This window comes from Thalassophryne amazonica, unplaced genomic scaffold (genome assembly GCF_902500255.1).
Source record: "Thalassophryne amazonica unplaced genomic scaffold, fThaAma1.1, whole genome shotgun sequence".
Classification (NCBI taxonomy): Eukaryota; Metazoa; Chordata; class Actinopteri; order Batrachoidiformes; family Batrachoididae; genus Thalassophryne; species Thalassophryne amazonica.
In genome coordinates, this window is record NW_022986244.1 from 197,048 (window position 1) to 223,541 (window position 26,494).

General features: G+C 42.0%; 1 protein-coding gene across 2 annotated transcripts in view; it reads right to left on the reverse strand.

The window, feature by feature from the left end:
- The window catches only part of abcf3 (ATP-binding cassette, sub-family F (GCN20), member 3), a 166,852-nt gene that overhangs the window by 110,083 nt on the left and 30,275 nt on the right, over positions 1 to 26,494 (reverse strand). For both annotated transcript variants that reach the window (XM_034165315.1, XM_034165314.1), the window contains exon 7: positions 1,529 to 1,795. In XM_034165315.1, coding sequence (XP_034021206.1) covers positions 1,529 to 1,795 — 267 coding nt within the window. The remainder of the gene's footprint in view (positions 1 to 1,528; positions 1,796 to 26,494) is intronic.

The following is a 26,494-nucleotide window of genomic DNA, read 5'->3' on the forward strand; positions in this document are numbered from 1 at the left end:
GTAGTGTTCAGAATAATAGTAGTGCTGTGTGACTAAAAAGATCAATCCAGGTTTGAGTATATTTATTATTGTTACATGGGAAACAAGGTACCAGTAGATTCAGTCGATTCTCACAAATCCAACAAGACCAAGCATTCATGATATGCACACTCTTAAGGCTATGAAATTGGGCTGGTAGTAAAAAAAAAAAAAAAAGTAGAAAAGGGGGTGTTCACAATAATAGTAGTGTGGCATTCAGTCAGTGAGTTCGTCAGTTTTGTGGAACAAACAGGTGTGAATCAGGTGTCCCCTATTTAAGGATGAAGCCAGCACCTGTTGAACATGCTTTTCTCTTTGAAAGCCTGAGGAAAACGGGACGTTCAAGACATTGTTCAGAAGAACAGCGTAGTTTGATTAAAAAGTTGATTGGACAGGGATCTCCAGTGCTTTAAAATGAACAAAAAAACCAAAGACGCGTGGAAGACAACCGAAAACAACCATCAAAATGGATGGAAGAATAACCAGAATGGCAAAGGCTCACCCATTGATCAGCTCCAGGATGATCAAAGACAGTCTGGAGTTACCTGTAAGTGCTGTGACAGTTAGAAGACGTCTGTGTGAAGCTAATTTATTTGCAAGAATCCCCCGCAAAGTCCCTCTGTTAAATAAAAGACATGTGCAGAAGAGGTTACAATTTGCCAAAGAACACGTCAACTGGCCTAAAGAGAAATGGAGGAATATTTTGTGGACTGATGAGAGTAAAATTGTTCTTTTTGGGTCCAAGGGCCGCAGACAGTTTGTGAGACGACCCCCAAACTCTGAATTCAAGCCACAGTTCACAGTGAAGACAGTGAAGCATGGTGGTGCAAGCATCATGATATGGGCATGTTTCTCCTACTATGGTGTTGGGCCTATATATCACATACCAGGTATCATGGATCAGTTTGGATATGTCAAAATACTTGAAGAGGTCATGTTGCCTTATGCTGAAGAGGACATGCCCTTGAAATGGGTGTTTCAACAAGACAATGACCCCAAGCACACTAGTAAACCAGCAAAATCTTGGTTCCAGACCAACAAAATTAATGCCTCACAGATGTGAAGAAATCATGAAAAACTGTGGTTATACAACTAAATACTAGTTTAGTGATTTACAGGATTGCTAAAAAAAGCAGTCTGAACATAACAGTTTTGAGTTTGTAGCGTCAACAGCAGATGCTACTATTATTGTGAACACCCCCTTTTCTACTTTTTTTTTTTACTAATAGCCCAATTTCATAGCCTTAAAAGTGTGCATATCATGAATGCTTGGTCTTGTTGGATTTGTGAGAATGTACTGAATCTACTGGTACCTTGTTTCCCATGTAACAATAAGAAATATACTCAAAACGTGGATTAATCTTTGTAGTCACATAGCACTACTATTATTCTGAACACTACTGTTGGTTCATAAAATGTGGAGCTGTGCCTGACTTAGGTTCATAAAACACAGATTAGTAAAACAGAGCTGTGCCCAACTTCATGAAACACAAAGCTGTGCTTGACTTACGTTCCATTCGAGATGCGTGCATTGAGCCGCTGCTCTTCCGCCAGTAGACCCTCCCTCACCGTGTCGCTCTGCAGAACGCTCTGCAATGCCGTTGTGTCGTCCCCAGCAACCTCCTGCTCAACATGCAGGATGGAGATGTGGGCAGGGACCCGCAGGCTGCGGCTTGCCAGCATCTTCAACAGGGTCGTCTTGCCCAGACCGTTACGGCCCACGAGGCCATAGCGCCGTCCTGATGCTAGCGACAGCTCAGCCCCCTGCAGCAGACACCTGGAAACATGGAAAAGAAAACAGGCACTTTGGATAATTTTGGGATTACTGGGAATGCCCTTACATGGCTGACATCATACCTAGATTGTCTTTCTCACTGTGTCTTTTACAATAACACTACTGCTGACCTTAGTGACATGAAATATGGGGTTCCACAGGGGTCCGACTTAGGCCCCCTGTTTCTCTGCCTTTATACTGCACCCCTTGGACACATATTTCAGCGTTTTGGGATTACCTTTCACTGCTATGCTGATGATACTCAGTTATACATGCCGATAACTGCTGGTAATCTCATCCACATAAAATTCTTAGAAGATTGTCTTGCATCAGTGAAAATCTGGATGTCTAGAAACTTACTACTTTTAAACACTGACAAGACTGAAATGATGGTTCTTGGTCCAGCGAGATATCGGCATCAGTTTGATCAGCTCACGCTTAGCCTAGGCTCGTGTGTCATACATCTCACTGACATGGTGAAGAAACCTGGGGTAATTTTTGATCCTACGTTGTCCTTTGACCTCCACATCAGAAATATTACGAGGTCTGCTTTCTTCCACCTGTGAAATATAGTGAAGTTTCGTCTCATCTGTTCTATGGCTGATGCTGAGACCCTGATCCATGCATTTGTCTCTTCTAGATTGGACTACTGCAATGTTCTATTTTCTGGTTTACCACAGTCCAGCATTAGGGCTCTCCAATTGGTTCAAAATGCTGCAGCCAGACTTCTGACACGAAGCAGAAAGTTTGACCACATTACACCCAATTTGGTGTCTCTTCACTGGATTCCTGTCCCTGTGAGATCAGATTTTAAGGTTCTGCTACTAGTCTATAAAATTGTTCACGGACCGGCACCTCCCTACCTACCTGACCTAATTAAACCCTACGTACCGGCCTGGGCTCTGCGTTCTCAGGGTGCACACTACTTAGTGCCCCTAAGGTGAATAAGAAGTATGTGGGTCACAGAGCTTTCTCTTCTCATGCCCCTGATCTGTGGATTGATCTTTCTGCATCAATAAAACAGTCAGATTCTGTGGAGACTTTGAAGCCCAGACTTAAAGCTGGAATATCAGCGAACGTCAAAACCTGCAGACGAATTCAAGCTGGAAGTGCGTTAAAGACAAGTTTTCTGGCATCTGAGAAAATAATCTCCAATGAACAGTCCCATTCCCCCACCCTTTTTCTGTTCAGCGGCTGAAAAATTATTGTTTTATAGACCTAGATATCAGATAATAACCATAACTGTACACCGTCAGACACCAGTCACCAGGCACCTCACCTGTCCAAAAGCAGCGGTGCAAAATCTTTGTGAGTTCGTTTGTCAGTCTTCTGTCGCAGTTGCTCCCAACAATGTCTTTGGTTCCCAATATTCATCGTCGTTGATTTTCTCTTTTCTCTCGCTCCAAATGACGTCTTTTCTTCACACTTTGTGTATATCGCCGGTCTTCCTCGCTTTGAAACGGTGAAACCCCCCACGCGACCTGTGACGTCGCCCCGATGGCGTCCTGGCTTTTGAATTTTGGGCACATGCAAATAATTCAGAATTTGCTTGGATACGGACAAATTTTAATCACGTTCAGACTAATATTTTGGGAATCCTTTATATTCACACTAATGAACAAAATTACTTTGGTCCCCATCAAAATTCTAACAATCGTCTCAATTTCAATATGCTTCGTGGCACTCCAGCTTTAAGATGCACTTATTGTCCCTTTCGTATGGCTAGCATACTGGCATAGTACACTCAACAAAAATATAAACGCAACACTTTTGGTTTTGCTCCCATTTTGTATGAGATGAACTCAAAGATCTAAAACTTTTTCCACATACACAATATCACCATTTCCCTCAAATATTGTTCATAAACCAGTCTAAATCTGTGATAGTGAGCACTTCTCCTTTGCTGAGATAATCCATCCCACCTCACAGGTGTGCCATATCAAGATGCTGATTAGACACCATGATTAGTACACAGGTGTGCCTTAGACTGCCCACAATAAAAGGCCACTCTGAAAGGTGCAGTTTTGTTTTATTGGGGGGATACCAGTCAGTATCTGGTGTGACCACCATTTGCCTCATGCAGTGCAACACATCTCCTTCGCATAGAGTTGATCATGTTGTCAATTGTGGCCTGTGGAATGTTGGTCCACTCCTCTTCAATGGCTGTGTGAAGTTGCTGGATATTGGCAGGAACTGGTACACGCTGTCGTATACGCCGGTCCAGAGCATCCCAAACATGCTCAATGGGTGACATGTCCGCTGAGTATGCCGGCCATGCAAGAACTGGGACATTTTCAGCTTCCAAGAATTGTGTACAGATCCTTGCAACATGGGACCGTGCATTATCCTGCTGCAACATGAGGTGATGTTCTTGGATGAATGACAACAATGGGCCTCAGGATCTTGTCACGGTATCTCTGTGCATTCAAAATGCCATCAATAAAATGCACCTGTGTTCTTCGTCCATAACAGACGCCTGCCCATACCATAACCCCACCGCCACCATGGGCCACTCGATCCACAACATTGACATCAGAAAACCGCTCACCCACATGACACCACACACGCTGTCTGCCATCTGCCCTGGACAGTGTGAACCGGGATTCATCCGTGAAGAGAACACCTCTCCAACGTGCCAAACGCCAGCGAATGTGAGCATTTGCCCACTCAAGTCGGTTACGACGATGAACTGGAGTCAGGTCGAGACCTCGATGAGGACAACGAGCATGCAGATGAGCTTCCCTGAGACGGTTTCTGACAGTTTGTGCAGAAATTCTTTGGTTATGCAAACCGACTGTTTCAGCAGCTGTCCGAGTGGCTGGTCTCAGACAATCTTGGAGGTGAACATGCTGGATGTGGAGGTCCTGGGCTGGTGTGGTTACACGTGGTCTGCGGTTGTGAGGTTGGTTGGATGTACTGCCAAATTCTCTGAAACACCTTTGGAGACGGCTTATGGTAGAGAAATGAACATTCAATACACGAGCAACAGCTCTGGTTGACATTCCTGCTGTCAGCATGCCAACTGCACGCTCCCTCAAATCTTGCGACATCTGTGGCATTGTGCTGTGTGATAAAACTGCACCTTTCAAAGTGGCCTTTTATTGTGGGCAGTCTAAGGCACACCTGTGCACTAATCATGGTGTCTAATCAGCATCTTGATATGGCACACCTGTGAGGTGGGATGGATTATCTCAGCAAAGGAGAAGTGCTCACTATCACAGATTTAGACTGGTTTGTGAACAATATTTGAGGGAAATGGTGATATTGTGTATGTGGAAAAAGTTTTAGATCTTTGAGTTCATCTCATACAAAATGGGAGCAAAACCAAAAGTGTTGTGTTTATATTTTTGTTGAGTGTATGTTACTATGCTTTTCACTCTTTTAATTCATTTTATTAGTAAACGGAGCATGCCGTGGCCTCAACATTACCTAAATTCTGTTTTTTTTTAGTGAAGTTAGGGCTGTTGGCCTGTGATCACCTTAGTATTTCCTCTGCTTTCCTGTGGATTTACTGCTGATGAATTAGACCTTAGGTGTAGTTTTTCTGGCTGACTGGTTCTGCTTTTTCTCTATCTGTCTGAGATGCGGTTATGTCATGTGCTGGATTTGACGACTGCATAATTTCTGAAACGGATGTGGAATGTGGAACGGACTCCACCGTGGGAAGAGGCCCTGCCTGTGGACTGGACGCCTGCATGGACGTTTCAACAAATTCATCTTTTGTTGTGTTATATTCTGTTTTGTAAAACTTTGCAAAATCTTAGCATGGCCCAAGCAGAGGGTCGCCCCTTTGAGTCTGGTCTGCTTGAGGTTTCTTCCTCAAATCATCAGGGAGAGTTTTTTTCTTACCACTGTCGCCTGTGTTCTTGCTCTGGGGGTTGGCAAGGTTAGACCTTACTTGTGTGAAGCACCTTGAGGCAACTTTGTTGTGATTTGGCGCTATATAAATGAAAATAAATTGAAATTGTATTGAACCACTCTGTCAAATCCTCCAGCAAACACAAATTACTAAAAGTATTGCAAAAGTATTGTTCAGTTTATGTTGAAAGCATGAAAATTGACACAGATATATAGAAAATAATTAAGGGTGGACCCCAGTGAAACTGATCTTCTGAAGGGGTGTGGCAATGGTTTTTGTTTTTTAAGATGGCTGCCAGAGTGCTAAAAATAGTGTTGCCAACTTGCTGACTTTCGCACTGTAACTGGTGACTTCCCAAACCCCCTTGGCAACTTATTTTCTCAAAAGCTCCCAGTGACAAATCTCGCTACTTTTCCTGGCTTCATTGGAGGTTTTTCTGGTGTTTGGCGACTCAAAGGTGAAAGCACGTACTCATCTACGGTCTCTGTTTTCACTGATCTGAACTCAGCGGGTGTGTGCTGCGCCCACAGCAGCTGCAAAGCAGAGCAGGCAGAGATCGACACTCCTCCACATTCAAAGTTCAAATGAATCACGCACACGCGATGCCTTCAACAGTTCTGTCCTTGCATGCTTTGTTTTATATTATGACTGAAGGTGAAATTCTTTTAAAGAACTCTTAAAGCATTGTGTTGTAGTCTATTGGAAGTGCATTTACACCCCCACCCCCCACCTTTTGACTTTCACGTTGCAAAGATCGACTTTTTACTTGAAGAAATGACATTAGTTGTAATAATCTAAGTTTTCCTGTTCATGTTTGTTTAATGTTGAAAAAGTAACACTGCATACATTAAAACATAATGTGACATTCAAGCTTCTCTACTATGGAAACCACCTGGACAACTGAGAGCCTTCACAGAAATGTGACATTGTGTTGAATTTCAGAGTCAGCGGTCAGAACCAGTGAAGACTGGTCCAGATACAAAGTTAAGAGAACAATTCCAGTTCTTTTGTTCCAGGCATGAGTATCATGATCGCTCACTTCTCAGCGACTCCAGCACCCAGAGGCTTGTTAAGTCCAAGAGAAACGTCCTGACTTGCACCGACTTATGTGCCTGTGCAGGAGGACATGCAAAGCAGATGAATGTATGACACATTTTGTTACTTTAACATGTATATTGTGACATGGTGAACTTGTTAAAGGCTCATTTTTATTTTAAGAGAGAAATGAATGGACATTACGTGTGTTTCTTCAGCATCTTGTGAAAACACCAAGCTGCAGATTCTGATAAATGTGTACTGACATAATGTTCCTGTCTTTCAAAACTGCCACTTGCTGAATATTTAGATGGAGCCCTTTTTGTCAGTTTAAAGTTGTTCAAATGTGATGTGTCTGTTTGGTGAACAGCCAGATGATGACGAACAGACGAGTAGAATCATGCATCATCTGTGAAAGGACTTGATAACACCAAACATGGATTTGATCCTAATCACTTCTGTTTATCACCACACAGATGAGCCGATTCCAGTCCAACATATTATTATTATTTGCAGAAACACCTGTTTTGTTACTAAAGAGTGCTGAGGATACAAACTAGACAGAAAACATAAATGTTGGTTACTGATGCCACTGTGTATGATTTGAATAATGGTCACATGATATGTAATGTGTTCAGTTTTTACTGTTCCTGCAACCGGTGTTATGCCCACAGCCATCATTCATTGCCTTTTTTCCCTCTTTGATTCTCTGGTTTTACCTTTCATTAGTTTATACTTTATCATGTTAGTCTCAGTTTGATTCTGTTTATTGCTTTGTTTGATTCTGTTTATTGCTTTGTTTACTATTTAGTCACTGGTTTCATTCGTTACCTTATTATTTAGTTTGCAGTCATTCAGTTATTCAGCCAAATCACAACAAACAGTTGCCCCAAGGCACTTTATATTGTAAGGCAAAAGCCATACAATAATTACAGAAAAAACCCAACGGTCAAAACGACCCCCTGTGAGCAAGCACTTGGTGACAGTGGGAAGGAAAAACTCCCTTTTAACAGGAAGAAACCTCCAGCAGAACAAGGCTCAAGGAGGGGCAGTCTTCTGCTGGGACTGGTTGGGGCTGAGGGAGAGAACCAGGAAAAAAATACGTGCTGTGGAAGAGAGCAGAGATCAATCACTAATGATTAAATGCAGAGTCGTGCATACAGAGCAAAACGAGAAAGAAACACTCAGTGCACCATGGGAACCCCCCAGCAGTCTAAGTCTATAGCAGCATAACTAAGGGATGGTTCAGGGTCACCTGATCCAGCCCTAACTATAAGCTTTAGCAAAAAGGAAAGTTTTAAGCCTAATCTTAAAAGTAGAGAGGGTGTCTGTCTCCCTGATCTGAATTGGGAGCTGGTTCCACAGGAGAGGAGCCTGAAAGCTGAAGGCTCTGCCTCCCATTCTACTCTTACAAACCCTAGGAACTACAAGTAAGCCTGCAGTCTGAGAGTGAAGCACTCTATTGGGGTGATATGGTACTATGAGGTCCCTAAGATAAGATGGGACCTGATTATTCAAAATCTTATAAGTAAGAAGAAAAATTTTAAATTCTATTCTAGAATTAACAGGAAGCCAATGAAGAGAGGCCAATATGGGTGAAATATGCTCTCTCCTAGTCCCCGTTAGTACTCTAGCTGCAGCATTTTGAATTAACTGAAGGCTTTTCAGGGAACTTTTAGGACAACCTGATAATAATGAATTACAATAGTCCAGCCTAGAGGAAATAAATGCATGAATTAGTTTTTCAGCATCACTCTGAGACAAGACCTTTCTAATTTTAGAGATATTGCGTAAATGCAAAAAAGCAGTCCTACATATTTGCTTAATATGCGCATTGAATCAAAAATGACTCCAAGATTTCTCACAGTATTACTAGAGGTCAGGGTAATGCCATCCAGAGTAAGGATCTGGTTAGACACCATGTTTCTAAGATTTGTGGGGCCAAGTACAATAACTTCAGTTTTATCTGAATTTAAAAACAGGAAATTAGAGGTCATCCATGTCTTTATGTCTGTAAGACAATCCTGCAGTTTAGCTAATTGGTGTGTGTCCTCTGGCTTCATGGATAGATAAAGCTGGGTATCATCTGTATAACAATGAAAATTTAAGCAATGCTTTCTAATACAACCCCTGGCAAAAATGATGGAATCACCGGCCTCGGAGGATGTTCATTCAGTTGTTTAATTTTGTAGAAAAAAAGCAGATCACAGACATGACACAAAACTAAAGTCATTTCAAATGGCAACTTTCTGGCTTTAAGAAACACTATAAGAAATCAGTAAAAAAAAAAAAAAAATTGTGGCAGTCAGTAACGGTTACTTTTTTAGACCAAGCAGAGGGAAAAAAATATGGAATCACTCAATTCTGAGGAAAAAATTATGGAATCATGAAAAACAAACGCTCCAACACATCACTAGTATTTTGCTGCACCACCTCTGGCTTTTATAACAGCTTGCAGTCTCTGAGGCATGGACTTAATGAGTGACAAACAGTACTCTTCATCAATCTGGCTCCAACTTTCTCTGATTGCTGTTGCCAGATCAGCTTTGCAGGTTGGAGCCTTGTCATGGACCATTTTCTTCAACTTCCACCAAAGATTTTCAATTGGATTAAGATCTGGACTATTTGCAGGCCATGACATTGACCCTATGTGTCTTTTTGCAAGGAATGTTTTCACAGTTTTTGCTCTATGGCAAGATGCATTAACATCTTGAAAAATGATTACATCATCCCCAAGCATCCTTTCAATTGACAGGATAAGAAAAGTGTCCAAAATATCAACGTAAACTTGTGCATTTATTGATGATGTAATGACAGCCATCTCCCCAGTGCCTTTACCTGACATGCAGCCCCATATCATCAATGACTGTGGAAATTTACATGTTCTTTTCAGGCAGTCATCTTTATAAATCTCATTGGAACGGCACCAAACAAAAGTTCCAGCATCATCACCTTGCCCAATGCAGATTCGAGATTCATCACTGAATATGACTTTCATCCAGTCATCAGTCCACCATTGCTTTTCCTTAGCCCATTATAACCTTGTTTTTTTTCTGTTTAGGTGTTAATGATGGCTTTCGTTAGCTTTTCTGTATGTAAATCCCATTTCCTTTAGGCAGTTTCTTACAGTTCGGTCACAGACGTTGACTCCAGTTTCCTCCCATTCGTTCCTCATTTGTTTTGTTGTGCATTTTCGATTTTTGAGACATATTGCTTTAAGTTTTCTGTCTTGATGCTTTGATGTCTTCCTTGGTCTACCAGTATGTTTGCCTTTAACAACCTTCCCATGTTGTTTGTATGGTTTGGTCCAGAGTTTAGACACAGCTTTGCAACATTGCATGATGATCTACGCTCTTTTAAGAGTTTGATAATCCTCTCCTTTTTTCAATTGACATCTCTCGTGTTGGAGCCATGATTCATGTCAGTCCACTTGGTGCAACAGCTTTCCAAGATGTGATCACTCCTTTTTAGATTCAGACTAACAAGCAGATCTGATTTGATGCAGGTGTTAGTTTTGGGGATGAAAATTTACAGGGTGGACTTCCGATAGCAAGCGAGACAAGATGGCAGCATAACTCAGAGTGACCGATAGCAAAGTTCAGAAAAAGACCCCATATTCAAGACCAGCATGGTTTTCTTTTAGCCAAATTCATCTGGAATGAAAGGGGGTACGTGGACCAGAAGTTGTGCAAAGCGTGAAACACGACAACAAGCGGAGGAAATGGAAAACCCCGAACAGCAATGTGAAGGTGCGGATAGCATTAGCAACATGCTAAAAGAGATTCAAATGGATCTACAAATATTCCGCACAGAGAATAAGCAAGACTTCCAGAAAATGCGTGAACTGAGAGAAGACATGAGATGGCGGCTTTAAAAACTGAAATATACCAGAATATTACAGCAAATACTGAACAAGCTAATGCACTGGAAAACAAGCTAAGCGAGGCTGAGGCACGTATCGGGGAGGCTGAGACGCTGACCGCAGCCATGAAGGATGCTTTAACCAAAGTGATCGCAAACAACAGGATAATGCAACATAAACTGACAGATCTGGAAGGAAGAGCACGACGAAATAACATCCGCATTTACAACGTCAAAGAGGGGACTGAAAAAGATTCAATGTTACAGTTTGCTGATAAGCTGCTTAAGAAATCACTTTCACTACCACAGGACATGAACCTACGCATTCAAAGAGCCCACAGAGCCCTGATTCCAAAACCTGATGAAAATGCTCCACCCAGGTCGATTATAATAAACTTCCAGGAATTCACATGCAAGGAAGAAATATTGATAAAGGCTTGGGCAGGAAGAGTCATGTATGAGGGGCAGCGCATATCGTTTGATCATGATTATGCCACTGAAGTGGTACAGAAGCACAGGCAATATGGTAACATCAAGAGGGTTTTGAGAGAGAAAAGTGTTCGATTTCAAACACCGCTGGATAAGATACATATTCACTGGGACACTGGCGTGCGCACCTACAGGAGCGCACAAGAAGCAGCCGTGGAGATGAGGAAAAGAGGTTTCGCTGTACCAGACCCGGGACCAAATCCAGCAGAGATGAACCCAGAATTGGAGCGTCTATCGTTGGCGTCGCAGTGGCAGAGAGCCGATAGGTGAAGCGGAGAAGCCAGCGCTCACTTTGACGCAGCGTGACCACTAACCAGCGCGTATCAGAGCGCACACTACTTTCGGAATTACGGTATGCAAGAAAGGTTTTTGTTAGAAATGTGTGCTTAGTAAATTAGAAATATAGCGGGGGAAACGTGAGATTTATACCTCCAACAAACACTCAACTTCGTTTAAACTAAAATTATTGCTATCGGGTAAAGTTGGACTTTGGATGTGTGAGATTGCGTGTTTCGCCACCAAGGAGGGGCCCTCCACGAAGAGAATCTCCCCTCAGCCTTCCAACAGGGACAAAGGGTGTGAAGAGTTCACCATAACTTGGGAGTCAGGCATTTTTTCCTTTTTATTTGTATTTTATTTGATGTGTTTGGTGTTTTGTTGTTGGCCATTTGTTCAGGCCGGTGTTAGACGTCTGGAGAACTACAATTTAAATATTGGGAAAGAACATGCCTTTTAATAATATTAAATTGGTGTCACTGAATGTAAATGGCTTGAATAATCCAATAAAAAGTAGTAAGGTTTTGCTTAAAGAAAATGCCCAGGTCATTCTTTTACAGGAGACACATTTGCGTTCACTAGAACATGAAAAACTCAAGAGGTTTGGATACAGAAATACATATTATAGCTCCTACAAACCTAGCCAAAAAAAGAGGGGTAGTTATATTAATCACCAACTCTGTTCAATTTGATTTAGCTAAAGAGATAACTGACAAAGATGGTAGGTATGTAATAATTAAAGGTAAATTGGAAAATAGACTGGTTACCTTGGTAAACATCTATGCTCCCCCGGAGAGTAATAAGAATTTCTTTAAGACCCTATTCAACCTAATAGTACAAGAGTCAGAAGGTCTATTAATATGTGCAGGTGATTATAACAGTGTTTTGAACCGGAATATTGATACAACCAGTACTAAAAAGTGCAAAAATCACATGACTAATTTAATGAACACAATAATACAGCAAGTGGGACTGATTGATGTATGGAGGACACTGAATCCACAAGTTAAGGACTACACACCCACTATTAAATTCTAGATACATATCTGGTGTTGTATCTGGGAAACATAACCGAAGTGGTGAGGAATGAGGACATGTATCTCACAAAAATCATCTTAGCTGCTTCTAAAAAAGCAATCACAAAGAAATGGTTACAACCAGACCCACCCACACAACAGGACTGGATCAATGTTGTGGAAAATATTTCAGGGATGGAGAAAATTACTTATAATCTTAAGCTGAAAGGGGACAAATATGACAAGCAATGGAAAAAGTGGAAAATCTTCTTAAATGGCACCAATGTAGTGACATGAATATTTTGATTTGATATTGTAATAATGTACTAAAACATCTGTCAATCTGTTATAGAAACCTGTAACTTCAGACTGTTATGTTACTGTGACTGATGTTATTGTCGATTTAATGTTGGTATGAACCTTTAAAAACAATAAAGTTAAAAAAAAAAAAGAGAAAATTTACAGGGTGATTCCATAATTTATTCCTCAGAATTGAGTGATTCCATATTTTTTTCCCTCTGCTTGGTCTAAAAAAGTAACCGTTACTGACTGCCACAATTATTTTTTCTGATTCCTTATAGTGTTTCTTAAAGCCAGAAAGTTGCCATTTGAAATGACTTTAGTTTTGTGTCATGTCTGTGATCTGCTTTTTTTCTACAAAATTAAACAACTGAATGAACATCCTCCGAGGCCGGTGATTCCATAATTATTGCCAGGGTTTGTAATACTGCCTAAGGGAAGCATGTATAAAGTGAATAAAATCGGTCCTAGCACAGAACCTTGTGGAACTCTATAATTAACCTTAGTCCGTGAAGAAGATTCCCCATTTACATGAACAAATTGTAATCTATTAGATAAATATGATTCAAACCACTGCAGCGCAGTGCCTTTAATACCTATGGCATGGGGTCTAATAGAAATGTTGATGGTTTGGAGGAAGTGACTAATGAAAGGAACTCAGACAGAACAATCGGAGAGAAAGAGTCTAACCAAATACCAGCATTACTGAAAGCAGCCGAACATAAAGATATGTCTTTGGGATGGTTATGAATAATTTTTTCTCTAATAGTTAAAATTTTATTTGCAAAGAAAGTCATGAAGTCAAGGAATACTCGGCTCAATAGAGCTCTGACTCTGTCAGCCTGGATACAGTACTGAAAAGAAACATGGGGTTGTTCTTATTTTCTTCAATTAGTGATGAATAGTAAGATGTCCTAGCTTTACGGAGGGCTTTTTTATAGAGCAACAGACTCTTTTTCCAGGCTAAATGAAGATCTTCTAAATTAGTGAGACGCCATTTCCTCTCCAGCTTACGGGTTATCTGCTTTAAGCTGCGAGTTTGTGGGTTATACCACGGAGTCAGGCACTTCTGATTTAAGGCTCTCTTTTTCAGAGGAGCTACAGCATCCAAAGTTGTGCTCAATAAGGATGTAAAGCTATTGACGAGATAATCTATCTCACTCACAGAGTTTAGGTAGCTACTCTGCACTGTGTTGGTATATGGCATTGGAGACGATAACAAAGAAGGAATCATACCCTTAAACCTAGTTACAGCACTTTTATGTTAGACTTTAGTCATGGATTCTTTCTTTAGTTTTCTTTTATTCTGTAGTTGGTTATTGTTTGTTCACTCCTGGTCCTTTAAGTTTAAATCAAATCAATTTTATTTATATAGCACCAAATCACAACAAACAGCTGCCCCAAGGCGCTTTATATTGTAAGGCAAAAGCCATACAATAATTACAGAAAAACCCCAACGGTCAAAACGACCCCCTATGAGCAACCACTTGGCGACAGTGGGAAGGAAAAAAATCCCTTTTAACAGGAAGAAACCTCCAGCAGGACCAGGCTCAGGGAGGGGCAGTCTTCTGCTGGGACTGGTTGGGGCTGAGGGGAGAGAATCAGGAAAGTTTAGTTCTGGTTATCACATTTCTGGTATTCTGCTTTAGTCACAGGTTTTGGTTATTATTCACCTACAGTGTTTCTTTTCATATCATGTTCCATTTGTTATTTATTGCATTTTCCGTTTATCAGTTATCTTTTATTTCTCATTTGTTTATTCTCCGTTTATCATCTATTTTGTGTTATATTTTGTGGTTACTGGTTTTGTTTCATGTCAGTTATTTTCTGCTCTGTTTGTAAACTGATTTGTCATGTCTTTATCGATCATTGCCTTTTATTTTATATTTTAATCTGTATCAGTCCCTATTCTAGTTTTGATTATAATCACAGATCTTCTTGTTTCCCGCTATTTGGATTAGTCACGTTATTTCCTCATTTTGTTTCCCCTTTTGCTCTCACATTATGGCTTGTCTGGAACACGTCACATTATTCACTGTTAGTTTTTCTGTCACTTACTTTACCTGCATTGCACCGTTGGTTTTTCAGCCACTTATTTATCTTGCCCCAGTTCACTTTGCTTTTGCCTCACTGCACTCTCTTGCACTTACCTTTGTCTTCCCCGGTCACGCCCCCTTCCAGCACCTTCTGCACACCTGCTCCTCATTTCTCCACTAATTACACCACCAGTTATTTAAGCCCTCACACGCTCACTGCCAGACTGTTGAATTCATGTCACTCTCCAGCCTTAGTTCCAGTTAGTTTCCTGCCGGATTTTTGACCTTGCTTTGTCTTTGACCTTGAGTTTGTCTTTGTCTCTGATCGCCCCCTCGCTGTGTATTTTGACCTCTGCCTGTCTGCTGAACCACGCCTCAGCCTATCGCCTGTTTGTTACCGTTGTCTCACTGCTGGATCACGTGTGTACCGACTCCCTGCTTGTTTTGATGATTAAACCTTTTACTCCATCCCGAGTGAGAATTCGCATTTGTGTCCACCTGTTATGAGCCACGCCGTCACCATGCCTGGCAACCAATGTAATTTGGACTTCATAGCAATTCGTGAGAAATGTTGATTTTTACAAGTTCAAGCTGTGTGACTTGCAAATAAAGTGCGTTTATCATCTGTATGTAGTTACGTTCCGTGTTGTTTTTCCCAGCCATTCTGAAAATAACATGCTATGCCTACTTAATCTGTATATTTCCCTGGTGTCCACCCCTTAAATTGTTTCATGCTTTCTTCAAAATGTGAACAACTGGCCCCTTTGCGGCAACTTAGAAAGTGGACGATACATCCTGCAGGCACAAAAACACTTCACACTTCTAACAGCGGCTTTTTCACTCGCCGCAGCTCAACATGAAGAATTAGAATCTTAAAGGTCTGGTCACATGGCACTTAACGAAGGGCAACAAAGCTGAAACGAAACAAGAAATCTGGACTTTTGTTGAATATCGTTGGCATTGTTTAACCTTCCCTCAGGTTCATTCCTGCAGCTGACGCGTCGTCAGGAATTTTAAACTGTTGAAAAATTTGAACAAATGCAGCCGAAAACCTCAATTTGTTCGTATTTCATTTTTCTGTTATTCTTGACGGGTTTTTTTTATCGTTTGCTTAGTTTTTGTAACGTTCACGTTTAGTTTGACTTCGATCGACCAGCTGAATGTTTTCACACAGAACAGAAGCCGGTTTGTGAGTGCTGCAGTGGAGCAGAGATGCAGCTCCTCTGCGCCGGTGCTGGTGTGCAGTGTGGGGCTTCTGCCACTGCATGTGATGTGGCGAGTGCTGCCACGGTCATGCCGTGGTCCTGGCCAGCCAGGAAGAATTTAGTCAGCCTCTCTGCCAGCACGCGGCAGTCCATGATAGTGTTATTGCTGCAGTGCTGCGCACTGAGGAGTGAGTTGCTGCACAAAACGTCTGTCCGGAGCTGCAGCATTCTGTCCATGAACTCTGAAGCTATCAAGTGTGGAAAAAGTTCCAGCAGCAGTGGACATTTGCGTGTGAACAGCTTGATCCACAGAGGTGTGACATATGAAAACAGAAAACCCAGTGTTCTTTCATTCTTTTTTTCAACGTTTGAGACCCTAAATCATGTACGAGGCAGTGCTTTTGTGCATGTGTGTACGTGCGCTACAACACATCCAGGAGTGCGGCAAGGGTTACACACAACAGAATGCATACATTAAAAGCAAACATACACAGCTGCAAGAAAATCTACGAATGCAACGATACATGAAAAACACTGAGTACACGTGCATTTCGGGTGTACAGACAGCGATTAGAGTTCTGGTCTTTGATGTATTTATTTGGTGTGTCTGTGGTGTGTATAATTTTGGTGGAGTATTTAGTGTGTGTAGTTAGTGTGGTTGTGTTTTTTTATTTTGTAAAAATGAGGCGTCTTATGAACGTTGAGCAAGCGCTTCAGTTTTTTGTTTTTTTTAAATGGACAATTTTCAAGATGCACCACCATCTTGAAACCCAGACTTCCGGTTAGTGAGCCTCTCGCTCGCGTGTTTGGCATCATTAGAAACACCTGCTCAGCTGTCAGATTTCCAGGGAGTGAAATGGCCACTGGAGGCGAATTCCACACCGTATCGGAAAATAATTTTGTTGTCATTGTTGTTGTTGAGCCACAAGGAATGAGACAGAGTGCTGCAGTGGTGTGAATATTGATGTACAGCCCCAGCCACACGGCACTGACGAAGGACACTGAAGCCAAAACGAAACAAGAAATCTGGACTCACGTTGACTTCCGCAGATATTTAACTATTGTCCAGCTTCGTTCCTGTACAAATCCCGACGACAACTCCAATTTGTCCGTATTCCATTTTACTTTCTGTCTTGACGGTTCCTCATCCTTTGTGTAATTCGTGTACCATCAGTGTTCTGTTTGACTGTCATCCAAAATAAAAAAATAAAAAAAACTGAGGAGCTTCTTTCAGAGACTGTTCGTCAGTGTGGTCCTGGTGTCACACTGGCCAGAAAGAGACAGCAGGCGGGCGAATAGCAAACTTCAAGTGTGGGTGCCCAGCTGCTGGGTTAATAGTCAATCTCGGTTGTTACGACGCCCCACGGAGCGGCTGACTGATCCGTGGTAATGACGCCCCACGGAGCGGCTGACTGATCCGTGGTAATGACGCCTCACAGAGCGGCTGACTGATCCGTGGTAATGACGCCTCACAGAGCGGCTGACTGATCCGTGGTAATGACGCCCCACGGAGCGGCTGACTGATCCGTGGTATTGACGCCTCACGGAGCGGTTGATTGATCCGTGGTAATGAAGCCTCACGGAGCGGCTGACTGATCCGTGGTAATGACGCCTCACGGAGCGGCTGACTGATCAAAGCTGGACGCCGGTTAAATGATGTCTCCAAAAGTCAATGGTGGTCCAGATTTCTTGTTTCGTTTTGCTTTGGTGTCCTCCATTACTGCCGTGTGACCGGGGCTTTATATTCATTGCTGTGAAAGTTCAACTACCAAAATAAAAACATTCTGGGCGCAATGAACATCTTTTCACTATTATTTGATTTCTTTGTGCAACTGACATCATTATTCAAGCATTGAAACGGCTATTCCTCCCAAACACACGAGAAAGTTTCTTGACAGTTCTTGTTATTGAAAGAAACCGCATCTCCTTAACTGGACAGAGTTGTGACATCATCACACATGCGCGTAGGCGCTGTCTAGCGGGATCTTGAAAATTGTCCACTGGAGCACGACGGACAACGCAGCGCGTCATCAGTCTGATCCAGACAGTGAGGATTCTGATGATGAAGGAGATGATCACTCTTTTGTTCTGGATGAGCAACCAGAGCAGGTGGATTCACAGACGTGCGCACAGATCTCCACAGTGAGTAGGATTGCTCGCTTCTGTTTGCAGCTTCTCCCATGTTGTTTGTATGGTTTGGTCCAGAGTTTAGACACAGCTTTGCAACATTGCATGATGATCTACGCTCTTTTAAGAGTTTGATAATCCTCTCCTTTTTTCAATTGACATCTCTCGTGTTGGAGCCATGATTCATGTCAGTCCACTTGGTGCAACAGCTTTCCAAGATGTGATCACTCCTTTTTAGATTCAGACTAACAAGCAGATCTGATTTGATGCAGGTGTTAGTTTTGGGGATGAAAATTTACAGGGTGGACTTCCGATAGCAAGCGAGACAAGATGGCAGCATAACTCAGAGTGACCGATAGCAAAGTTCAGAAAAAGACCCCATATTCAAGACCAGCATGGTTTTCTTTTAGCCAAATTCATCTGGAATGAAAGGGGGTACGTGGACCAGAAGTTGTGCAAAGCGTGAAACACGACAACAAGCGGAGGAAATGGAAAACCCCGAACAGCAATGTGAAGGTGCGGATAGCATTAGCAACATGCTAAAAGAGATTCAAATGGATCTACAAATATTCCGCACAGAGAATAAGCAAGACTTCCAGAAAATGCGTGAACTGAGAGAAGACATGAGATGGCGGATTTAAAAACTGAAATATACCAGAATATTACAGCAAATACTGAACAAGCTAATGCACTGGAAAACAAGCTAAGCGAGGCTGAGGCACGTATCGGGGAGGCTGAGACGCTGACCGCAGCCATGAAGGATGCTTTAACCAAAGTGATCGCAAACAACAGGATAATGCAACATAAACTGACAGATCTGGAAGGAAGAGCACGACGAAATAACATCCGCATTTACAACGTCAAAGAGGGGACTGAAAAAGATTCAATGTTACAGTTTGCTGATAAGCTGCTTAAGAAATCACTTTCACTACCACAGGACATGAACCTACGCATTCAAAGAGCCCACAGAGCCCTGATTCCAAAACCTGATGAAAATGCTCCACCCAGGTCGATTATAATAAACTTCCAGGAATTCACATGCAAGGAAGAAATATTGATAAAGGCTTGGGCAGGAAGAGTCATGTATGAGGGGCAGCACATATCGTTTGATCATGATTATGCCACTGAAGTGGTACAGAAGCACAGGCAATATGGTAACATCAAGAGGGTTTTGAGAGAGAAAAGTGTTCGATTTCAAACACCGCTGGATAAGATACATATTCACTGGGACACTGGCGTGCGCACCTACAGGAGCGCACAAGAAGCAGCCGTGGAGATGAGGAAAAGAGGTTTCGCTGTACCAGACCCGGGACCAAATCCAGCAGAGATGAACCCAGAATTGGAGCGTCTATCGTTGGCGTCGCAGTGGCAGAGAGCCGATAGGTGAAGCGGAGAAGCCAGCGCTCACTTTGACGCAGCGTGACCACTAACCAGCGCGTATCAGAGCGCACACTACTTTCGGAATTACGGTATGCAAGAAAGGTTTTGTTAGAAATGTGTGCTTAGTAAATTAGAAATATAGCGGGGGAAACGTGAGATTTATACCTCCAACAAACACTCAACTTCGTTTAAACTAAAATTATTGCTATCGGGTAAAGTTGGACTTTGGATGTGTGAGATTGCGTGTTTCGCCACCAAGGAGGGGCCCTCCACGAAGAGAATCTCCCCTCAGCCTTCCAACAGGGACAAAGGGTGTGAAGAGTTCACCATAACTTGGGAGTCAGGCATTTTTTCCTTTTTATTTGTATTTTATTTGATGTGTTTGGTGTTTTGTTGTTGGCCATTTGTTCAGGCCGGTGTTAGACGTCTGGAGAACTACAATTTAAATATTGGGAAAGAACATGCCTTTTAATAATATTAAATTGGTGTCACTGAATGTAAATGGCTTGAATAATCCAATAAAAAGTAGTAAGGTTTTGCTTAAAGAAAATGCCCAGGTCATTCTTTTACAGGAGACACATTTGCGTTCACTAGAACATGAAAAACTCAAGAGGTTTGGATACAGAAATACATATTATAGCTCCTACAAACCTAGCCAAAAAAAGAGGGGTAGTTATATTAATCACCAACTCTGTTCAATTTGATTTAGCTAAAGAGATAACTGACAAAGATGGTAGGTATGTAATAATTAAAGGTAAATTGGAAAATAGACTGGTTACCTTGGTAAACATCTATGCTCCCCCGGAGAGTAATAAGAATTTCTTTAAGACCCTATTCAACCTAATAGTACAAGAGTCAGAAGGTCTATTAATATGTGCAGGTGATTATAACAGTGTTTTGAACCGGAATATTGATACAACCAGTACTAAAAAGTGCAAAAATCACATGACTAATTTAATGAACACAATAATACAGCAAGTGGGACTGATTGATGTATGGAGGACACTGAATCCACAAGTTAAGGACTACACACCCACTATTAAATTCTAGATACATATCTGGTGTTGTATCTGGGAAACATAACCGAAGTGGTGAGGAATGAGGACATGTATCTCACAAAAATCATCTTAGCTGCTTCTAAAAAAGCAATCACAAAGAAATGGTTACAACCAGACCCACCCACACAACAGGACTGGATCAATGTTGTGGAAAATATTTCAGGGATGGAGAAAATTACTTATAATCTTAAGCTGAAAGGGGACAAATATGACAAGCAATGGAAAAAGTGGAAAATCTTCTTAAATGGCACCAATGTAGTGACATGAATATTTTGATTTGATATTGTAATAATGTACTAAAACATCTGTCAATCTGTTATAGAAACCTGTAACTTCAGACTGTTATGTTACTGTGACTGATGTTATTGTCGATTTAATGTTGGTATGAACCTTTAAAAACAATAAAGTTAAAAAAAAAAAAGAGAAAATTTACAGGGTGATTCCATAATTTATTCCTCAGAATTGAGTGATTCCATATTTTTTTCCCTCTGCTTGGTCTAAAAAAGTAACCGTTACTGACTGCCACAATTATTTTTTCTGATTCCTTATAGTGTTTCTTAAAGCCAGAAAGTTGCCATTTGAAATGACTTTAGTTTTGTGTCATGTCTGTGATCTGCTTTTTTTCTACAAAATTAAACAACTGAATGAACATCCTCCGAGGCCGGTGATTCCATAATTATTGCCAGGGTTTGTAATACTGCCTAAGGGAAGCATGTATAAAGTGAATAAAATCGGTCCTAGCACAGAACCTTGTGGAACTCTATAATTAACCTTAGTCCGTGAAGAAGATTCCCCATTTACATGAACAAATTGTAATCTATTAGATAAATATGATTCAAACCACTGCAGCGCAGTGCCTTTAATACCTATGGCATGGGGTCTAATAGAAATGTTGATGGTTTGGAGGAAGTGACTAATGAAAGGAACTCAGACAGAACAATCGGAGAGAAAGAGTCTAACCAAATACCAGCATTACTGAAAGCAGTCGAACATAAAGATATGTCTTTGGGATGGTTATGAATAATTTTTTCTCTAATAGTTAAAATTTTATTTGCAAAGAAAGTCATGAAGTCAAGGAATACTCGGCTCAATAGAGCTCTGACTCTGTCAGCCTGGATACAGTACTGAAAAGAAACATGGGGTTGTTCTTATTTTCTTCAATTAGTGATGAATAGTAAGATGTCCTAGCTTTACGGAGGGCTTTTTTATAGAGCAACAGACTCTTTTTCCAGGCTAAATGAAGATCTTCTAAATTAGTGAGACGCCATTTCCTCTCCAGCTTACGGGTTATCTGCTTTAAGCTGCGAGTTTGTGGGTTATACCACGGAGTCAGGCACTTCTGATTTAAGGCTCTCTTTTTCAGAGGAGCTACAGCATCCAAAGTTGTGCTCAATAAGGATGTAAAGCTATTGACGAGATAATCTATCTCACTCACAGAGTTTAGGTAGCTACTCTGCACTGTGTTGGTATATGGCATTGGAGACGATAACAAAGAAGGAATCATACCCTTAAACCTAGTTACAGCACTTTTATGTTAGACTTTAGTCATGGATTCTTTCTTTAGTTTTCTTTTATTCTGTAGTTGGTTATTGTTTGTTCACTCCTGGTCCTTTAAGTTTAAATCAAATCAATTTTATTTATATAGCACCAAATCACAACAAACAGCTGCCCCAAGGCGCTTTATATTGTAAGGCAAAAGCCATACAATAATTACAGAAAAACCCCAACGGTCAAAACGACCCCCTATGAGCAACCACTTGGCGACAGTGGGAAGGAAAAAAATCCCTTTTAACAGGAAGAAACCTCCAGCAGGACCAGGCTCAGGGAGGGGCAGTCTTCTGCTGGGACTGGTTGGGGCTGAGGGGAGAGAATCAGGAAAGTTTAGTTCTGGTTATCACATTTCTGGTATTCTGCTTTAGTCACAGGTTTTGGTTATTATTCACCTACAGTGTTTCTTTTCATATCATGTTCCATTTGTTATTTATTGCATTTTCCGTTTATCAGTTATCTTTTATTTCTCATTTGTTTATTCTCCGTTTATCATCTATTTTGTGTTATATTTTGTGGTTACTGGTTTTGTTTCATGTCAGTTATTTTCTGCTCTGTTTGTAAACTGATTTGTCATGTCTTTATCGATCATTGCCTTTTATTTTTATATTTTAATCTGTATCAGTCCCTATTCTAGTTTTGATTATAATCACAGATCTTCTTGTTTCCCGCTATTTGGATTAGTCACGTTATTTCCTCATTTTGTTTCCCCTTTTGCTCTCACATTATGGCTTGTCTGGAACACGTCACATTATTCACTGTTAGTTTTTCTGTCACTTACTTTACCTGCATTGCACCGTTGGTTTTTCAGCCACTTATTTATCTTGCCCCAGTTCACTTTGCTTTTGCCTCACTGCACTCTCTTGCACTTACCTTTGTCTTCCCCGGTCACGCCCCCTTCCAGCACCTTCTGCACACCTGCTCCTCATTTCTCCACTAATTACACCACCAGTTATTTAAGCCCTCACACGCTCACTGCCAGACTGTTGAATTCATGTCACTCTCCAGCCTTAGTTCCAGTTAGTTTCCTGCCGGATTTTTGACCTTGCTTTGTCTTTGACCTTGAGTTTGTCTTTGTCTCTGATCGCCCCCTCGCTGTGTATTTTGACCTCTGCCTGTCTGCTGAACCACGCCTCAGCCTATCGCCTGTTTGTTACCGTTGTCTCACTGCTGGATCACGTGTGTACCGACTCCCTGCTTGTTTTGATGATTAAACCTTTTACTCCATCCCGAGTGAGAATTCGCATTTGTGTCCACCTGTTATGAGCCACGCCGTCACCATGCCTGGCAACCAATGTAATTTGGACTTCATAGCAATTCGTGAGAAATGTTGATTTTTACAAGTTCAAGCTGTGTGACTTGCAAATAAAGTGCGTTTATCATCTGTATGTAGTTACGTTCCGTGTTGTTTTTCCCAGCCATTCTGAAAATAACATGCTATGCCTACTTAATCTGTATATTTCCCTGGTGTCCACCCCTTAAATTGTTTCATGCTTTCTTCAAAATGTGAACAACTGGCCCCTTTGCGGCAACTTAGAAAGTGGACGATACATCCTGCAGGCACAAAAACACTTCACACTTCTAACAGCGGCTTTTTTCACTCGCCGCAGCTCAACATGAAGAATTAGAATCTTAAAGGTCTGGTCACATGGCACTTAACGAAGGGCAACAAAGCTGAAACGAAACAAGAAATCTGGACTTTTGTTGAATATCGTTGGCATTGTTTAACCTTCCCTCAGGTTCATTCCTGCAGCTGACGCGTCGTCAGGAATTTTAAACTGTTGAAAAATTTGAACAAATGCAGCCGAAAACCTCAATTTGTTCGTATTTCATTTTTCTGTTATTCTTGACGGGTTTTTTTTTATCGTTTGCTTAGTTTTTGTAACGTTCACGTTTAGTTTGACTTCGATCGACCAGCTGAATGTTTTCACACAGAACAGAAGCCGGTTTGTGAGTGCTGCAGTGGAGCAGAGATGCAGCTCCTCTGCGCCGGTGCTGGTGTGCAGTGTGGGGCTTCTGCCACTGCATGTGATGTGGCGAGTGCTGCCACGGTCATGCCGTGGTCCTGGCCAGCCAGGAAGAATTTAGTCAGCCTCTCTGCCAGCACGCGGCAGTCCATGATAGTGTTATTGCTGCAGTGCTGCGCACTGAGGAGTGAGTTGCTGCACAAAACGTCTGTCCGGAGCTGCAGCATTCTGTCCATGAACTCTGAAGCTATCAAGTGTGGAAAAAGTTCCAGCAGCAGTGGACATTTGCGTGTGAACAGCTTGATCCACAGAGGTGTGACATATGAAAACAGAAAACCCAGTGTTCTTTCATTCTTTTTTCAACGTTTGAGACCCTAAATCATGTACGAGGCAGTGCTTTTGTGCATGTGTGTACGTGCGCTACAACACATCCAGGAGTGCGGCAAGGGTTACACACAACAGAATGCATACATTAAAAGCAAACATACACAGCTGCAAGAAAATCTACGAATGCAACGATACATGAAAAACACTGAGTACACGTGCATTTCGGGTGTACAGACAGCGATTAGAGTTCTGGTCTTTGATGTATTTATTTGGTGTGTCTGTGGTGTGTATAATTTTGGTGGAGTATTTAGTGTGTGTAGTTAGTGTGGTTGTGTTTTTTTATTTTGTAAAAATGAGGCGTCTTATGAACGTTGAGCAAGCGCTTCAGTTTTTTGTTTTTTTTAAATGGACAATTTTCAAGATGCACCACCATCTTGAAACCCAGACTTCCGGTTAGTGAGCCTCTCGCTCGCGTGTTTGGCATCATTAGAAACACCTGCTCAGCTGTCAGATTTCCAGGGAGTGAAATGGCCACTGGAGGCGAATTCCACACCATATCGGAAAATAATTTTGTTGTCATTGTTGTTGTTGAGCCACAAGGAATGAGACAGAGTGCTGCAGTGGTGTGAATATTGATGTACAGCCCCAGCCACACGGCACTGACGAAGGACACTGAAGCCAAAACGAAACAAGAAATCTGGACTCACGTTGACTTCCGCAGATATTTAACTATTGTCCAGCTTCGTTCCTGTACAAATCCCGACGACAACTCCAATTTGTCCGTATTCCATTTTACTTTCTGTCTTGACGGTTCCTCATCCTTTGTGTAATTCGTGTACCATCAGTGTTCTGTTTGACTGTCATCCAAAATAAAAAAATAAAAAAAACTGAGGAGCTTCTTTCAGAGACTGTTCGTCAGTGTGGTCCTGGTGTCACACTGGCCAGAAAGAGACAGCAGGCGGGCGAATAGCAAACTTCAAGTGTGGGTGCCCAGCTGCTGGGTTAATAGTCAATCTCGGTTGTTACGACGCCCCACGGAGCGGCTGACTGATCCGTGGTAATGACGCCCCACGGAGCGGCTGACTGATCCGTGGTAATGACGCCTCACAGAGCGGCTGACTGATCCGTGGTAATGACGCCTCACAGAGCGGCTGACTGATCCGTGGTAATGACGCCCCACGGAGCGGCTGACTGATCCGTGGTATTGACGCCTCACGGAGCGGTTGATTGATCCGTGGTAATGAAGCCTCACGGAGCGGCTGACTGATCCGTGGTAATGACGCCTCACGGAGCGGCTGACTGATCAAAGCTGGACGCCGGTTAAATGATGTCTCCAAAAGTCAATGGTGGTCCAGATTTCTTGTTTCGTTTTGCTTTGGTGTCCTCCATTACTGCCGTGTGACCGGGGCTTTATATTCATTGCTGTGAAAGTTCAACTACCAAAATAAAAACATTCTGGGCGCAATGAACATCTTTTCACTATTATTTGATTTCTTTGTGCAACTGACATCATTATTCAAGCATTGAAACGGCTATTCCTCCCAAACACACGAGAAAGTTTCTTGACAGTTCTTGTTATTGAAAGAAACCGCATCTCCTTAACTGGACAGAGTTGTGACATCATCACACATGCGCGTAGGCGCTGTCTAGCGGGATCTTGAAAATTGTCCACTGGAGCACGACGGACAACGCAGCGCGTCATCAGTCTGATCCAGACAGTGAGGATTCTGATGATGAAGGAGATGATCACTCTTTTGTTCTGGATGAGCAACCAGAGCAGGTGGATTCACAGACGTGCGCACAGATCTCCACAGTGAGTAGGATTGCTCGCTTCTGTTTGCAGCTTCTCCAGGACTCAGGCGGTACAGAGCTCCGTCCCAGAGCCAAGTCCTGGAACGCAGAGATGCAGACACACACTGCTCCAGCAGTGGCTCCATGCGCGTTTCGTTTAAAGCGTGGACATCAAGTGAATAAAATCGGTCCTAGCACAGAACCTTGTGGAACTCTATAATTAACCTTAGTCCGTGAAGAAGATTCCCCATTTACATGAACAAATTGTAATCTATTAGATAAATATGATTCAAACCACTGCAGCGCAGTGCCTTTAATACCTATGGCATGGGGTCTAATAGAAATGTTGATGGTTTGGAGGAAGTGACTAATGAAAGGAACTCAGACAGAACAATCGGAGAGAAAGAGTCTAACCAAATACCAGCAT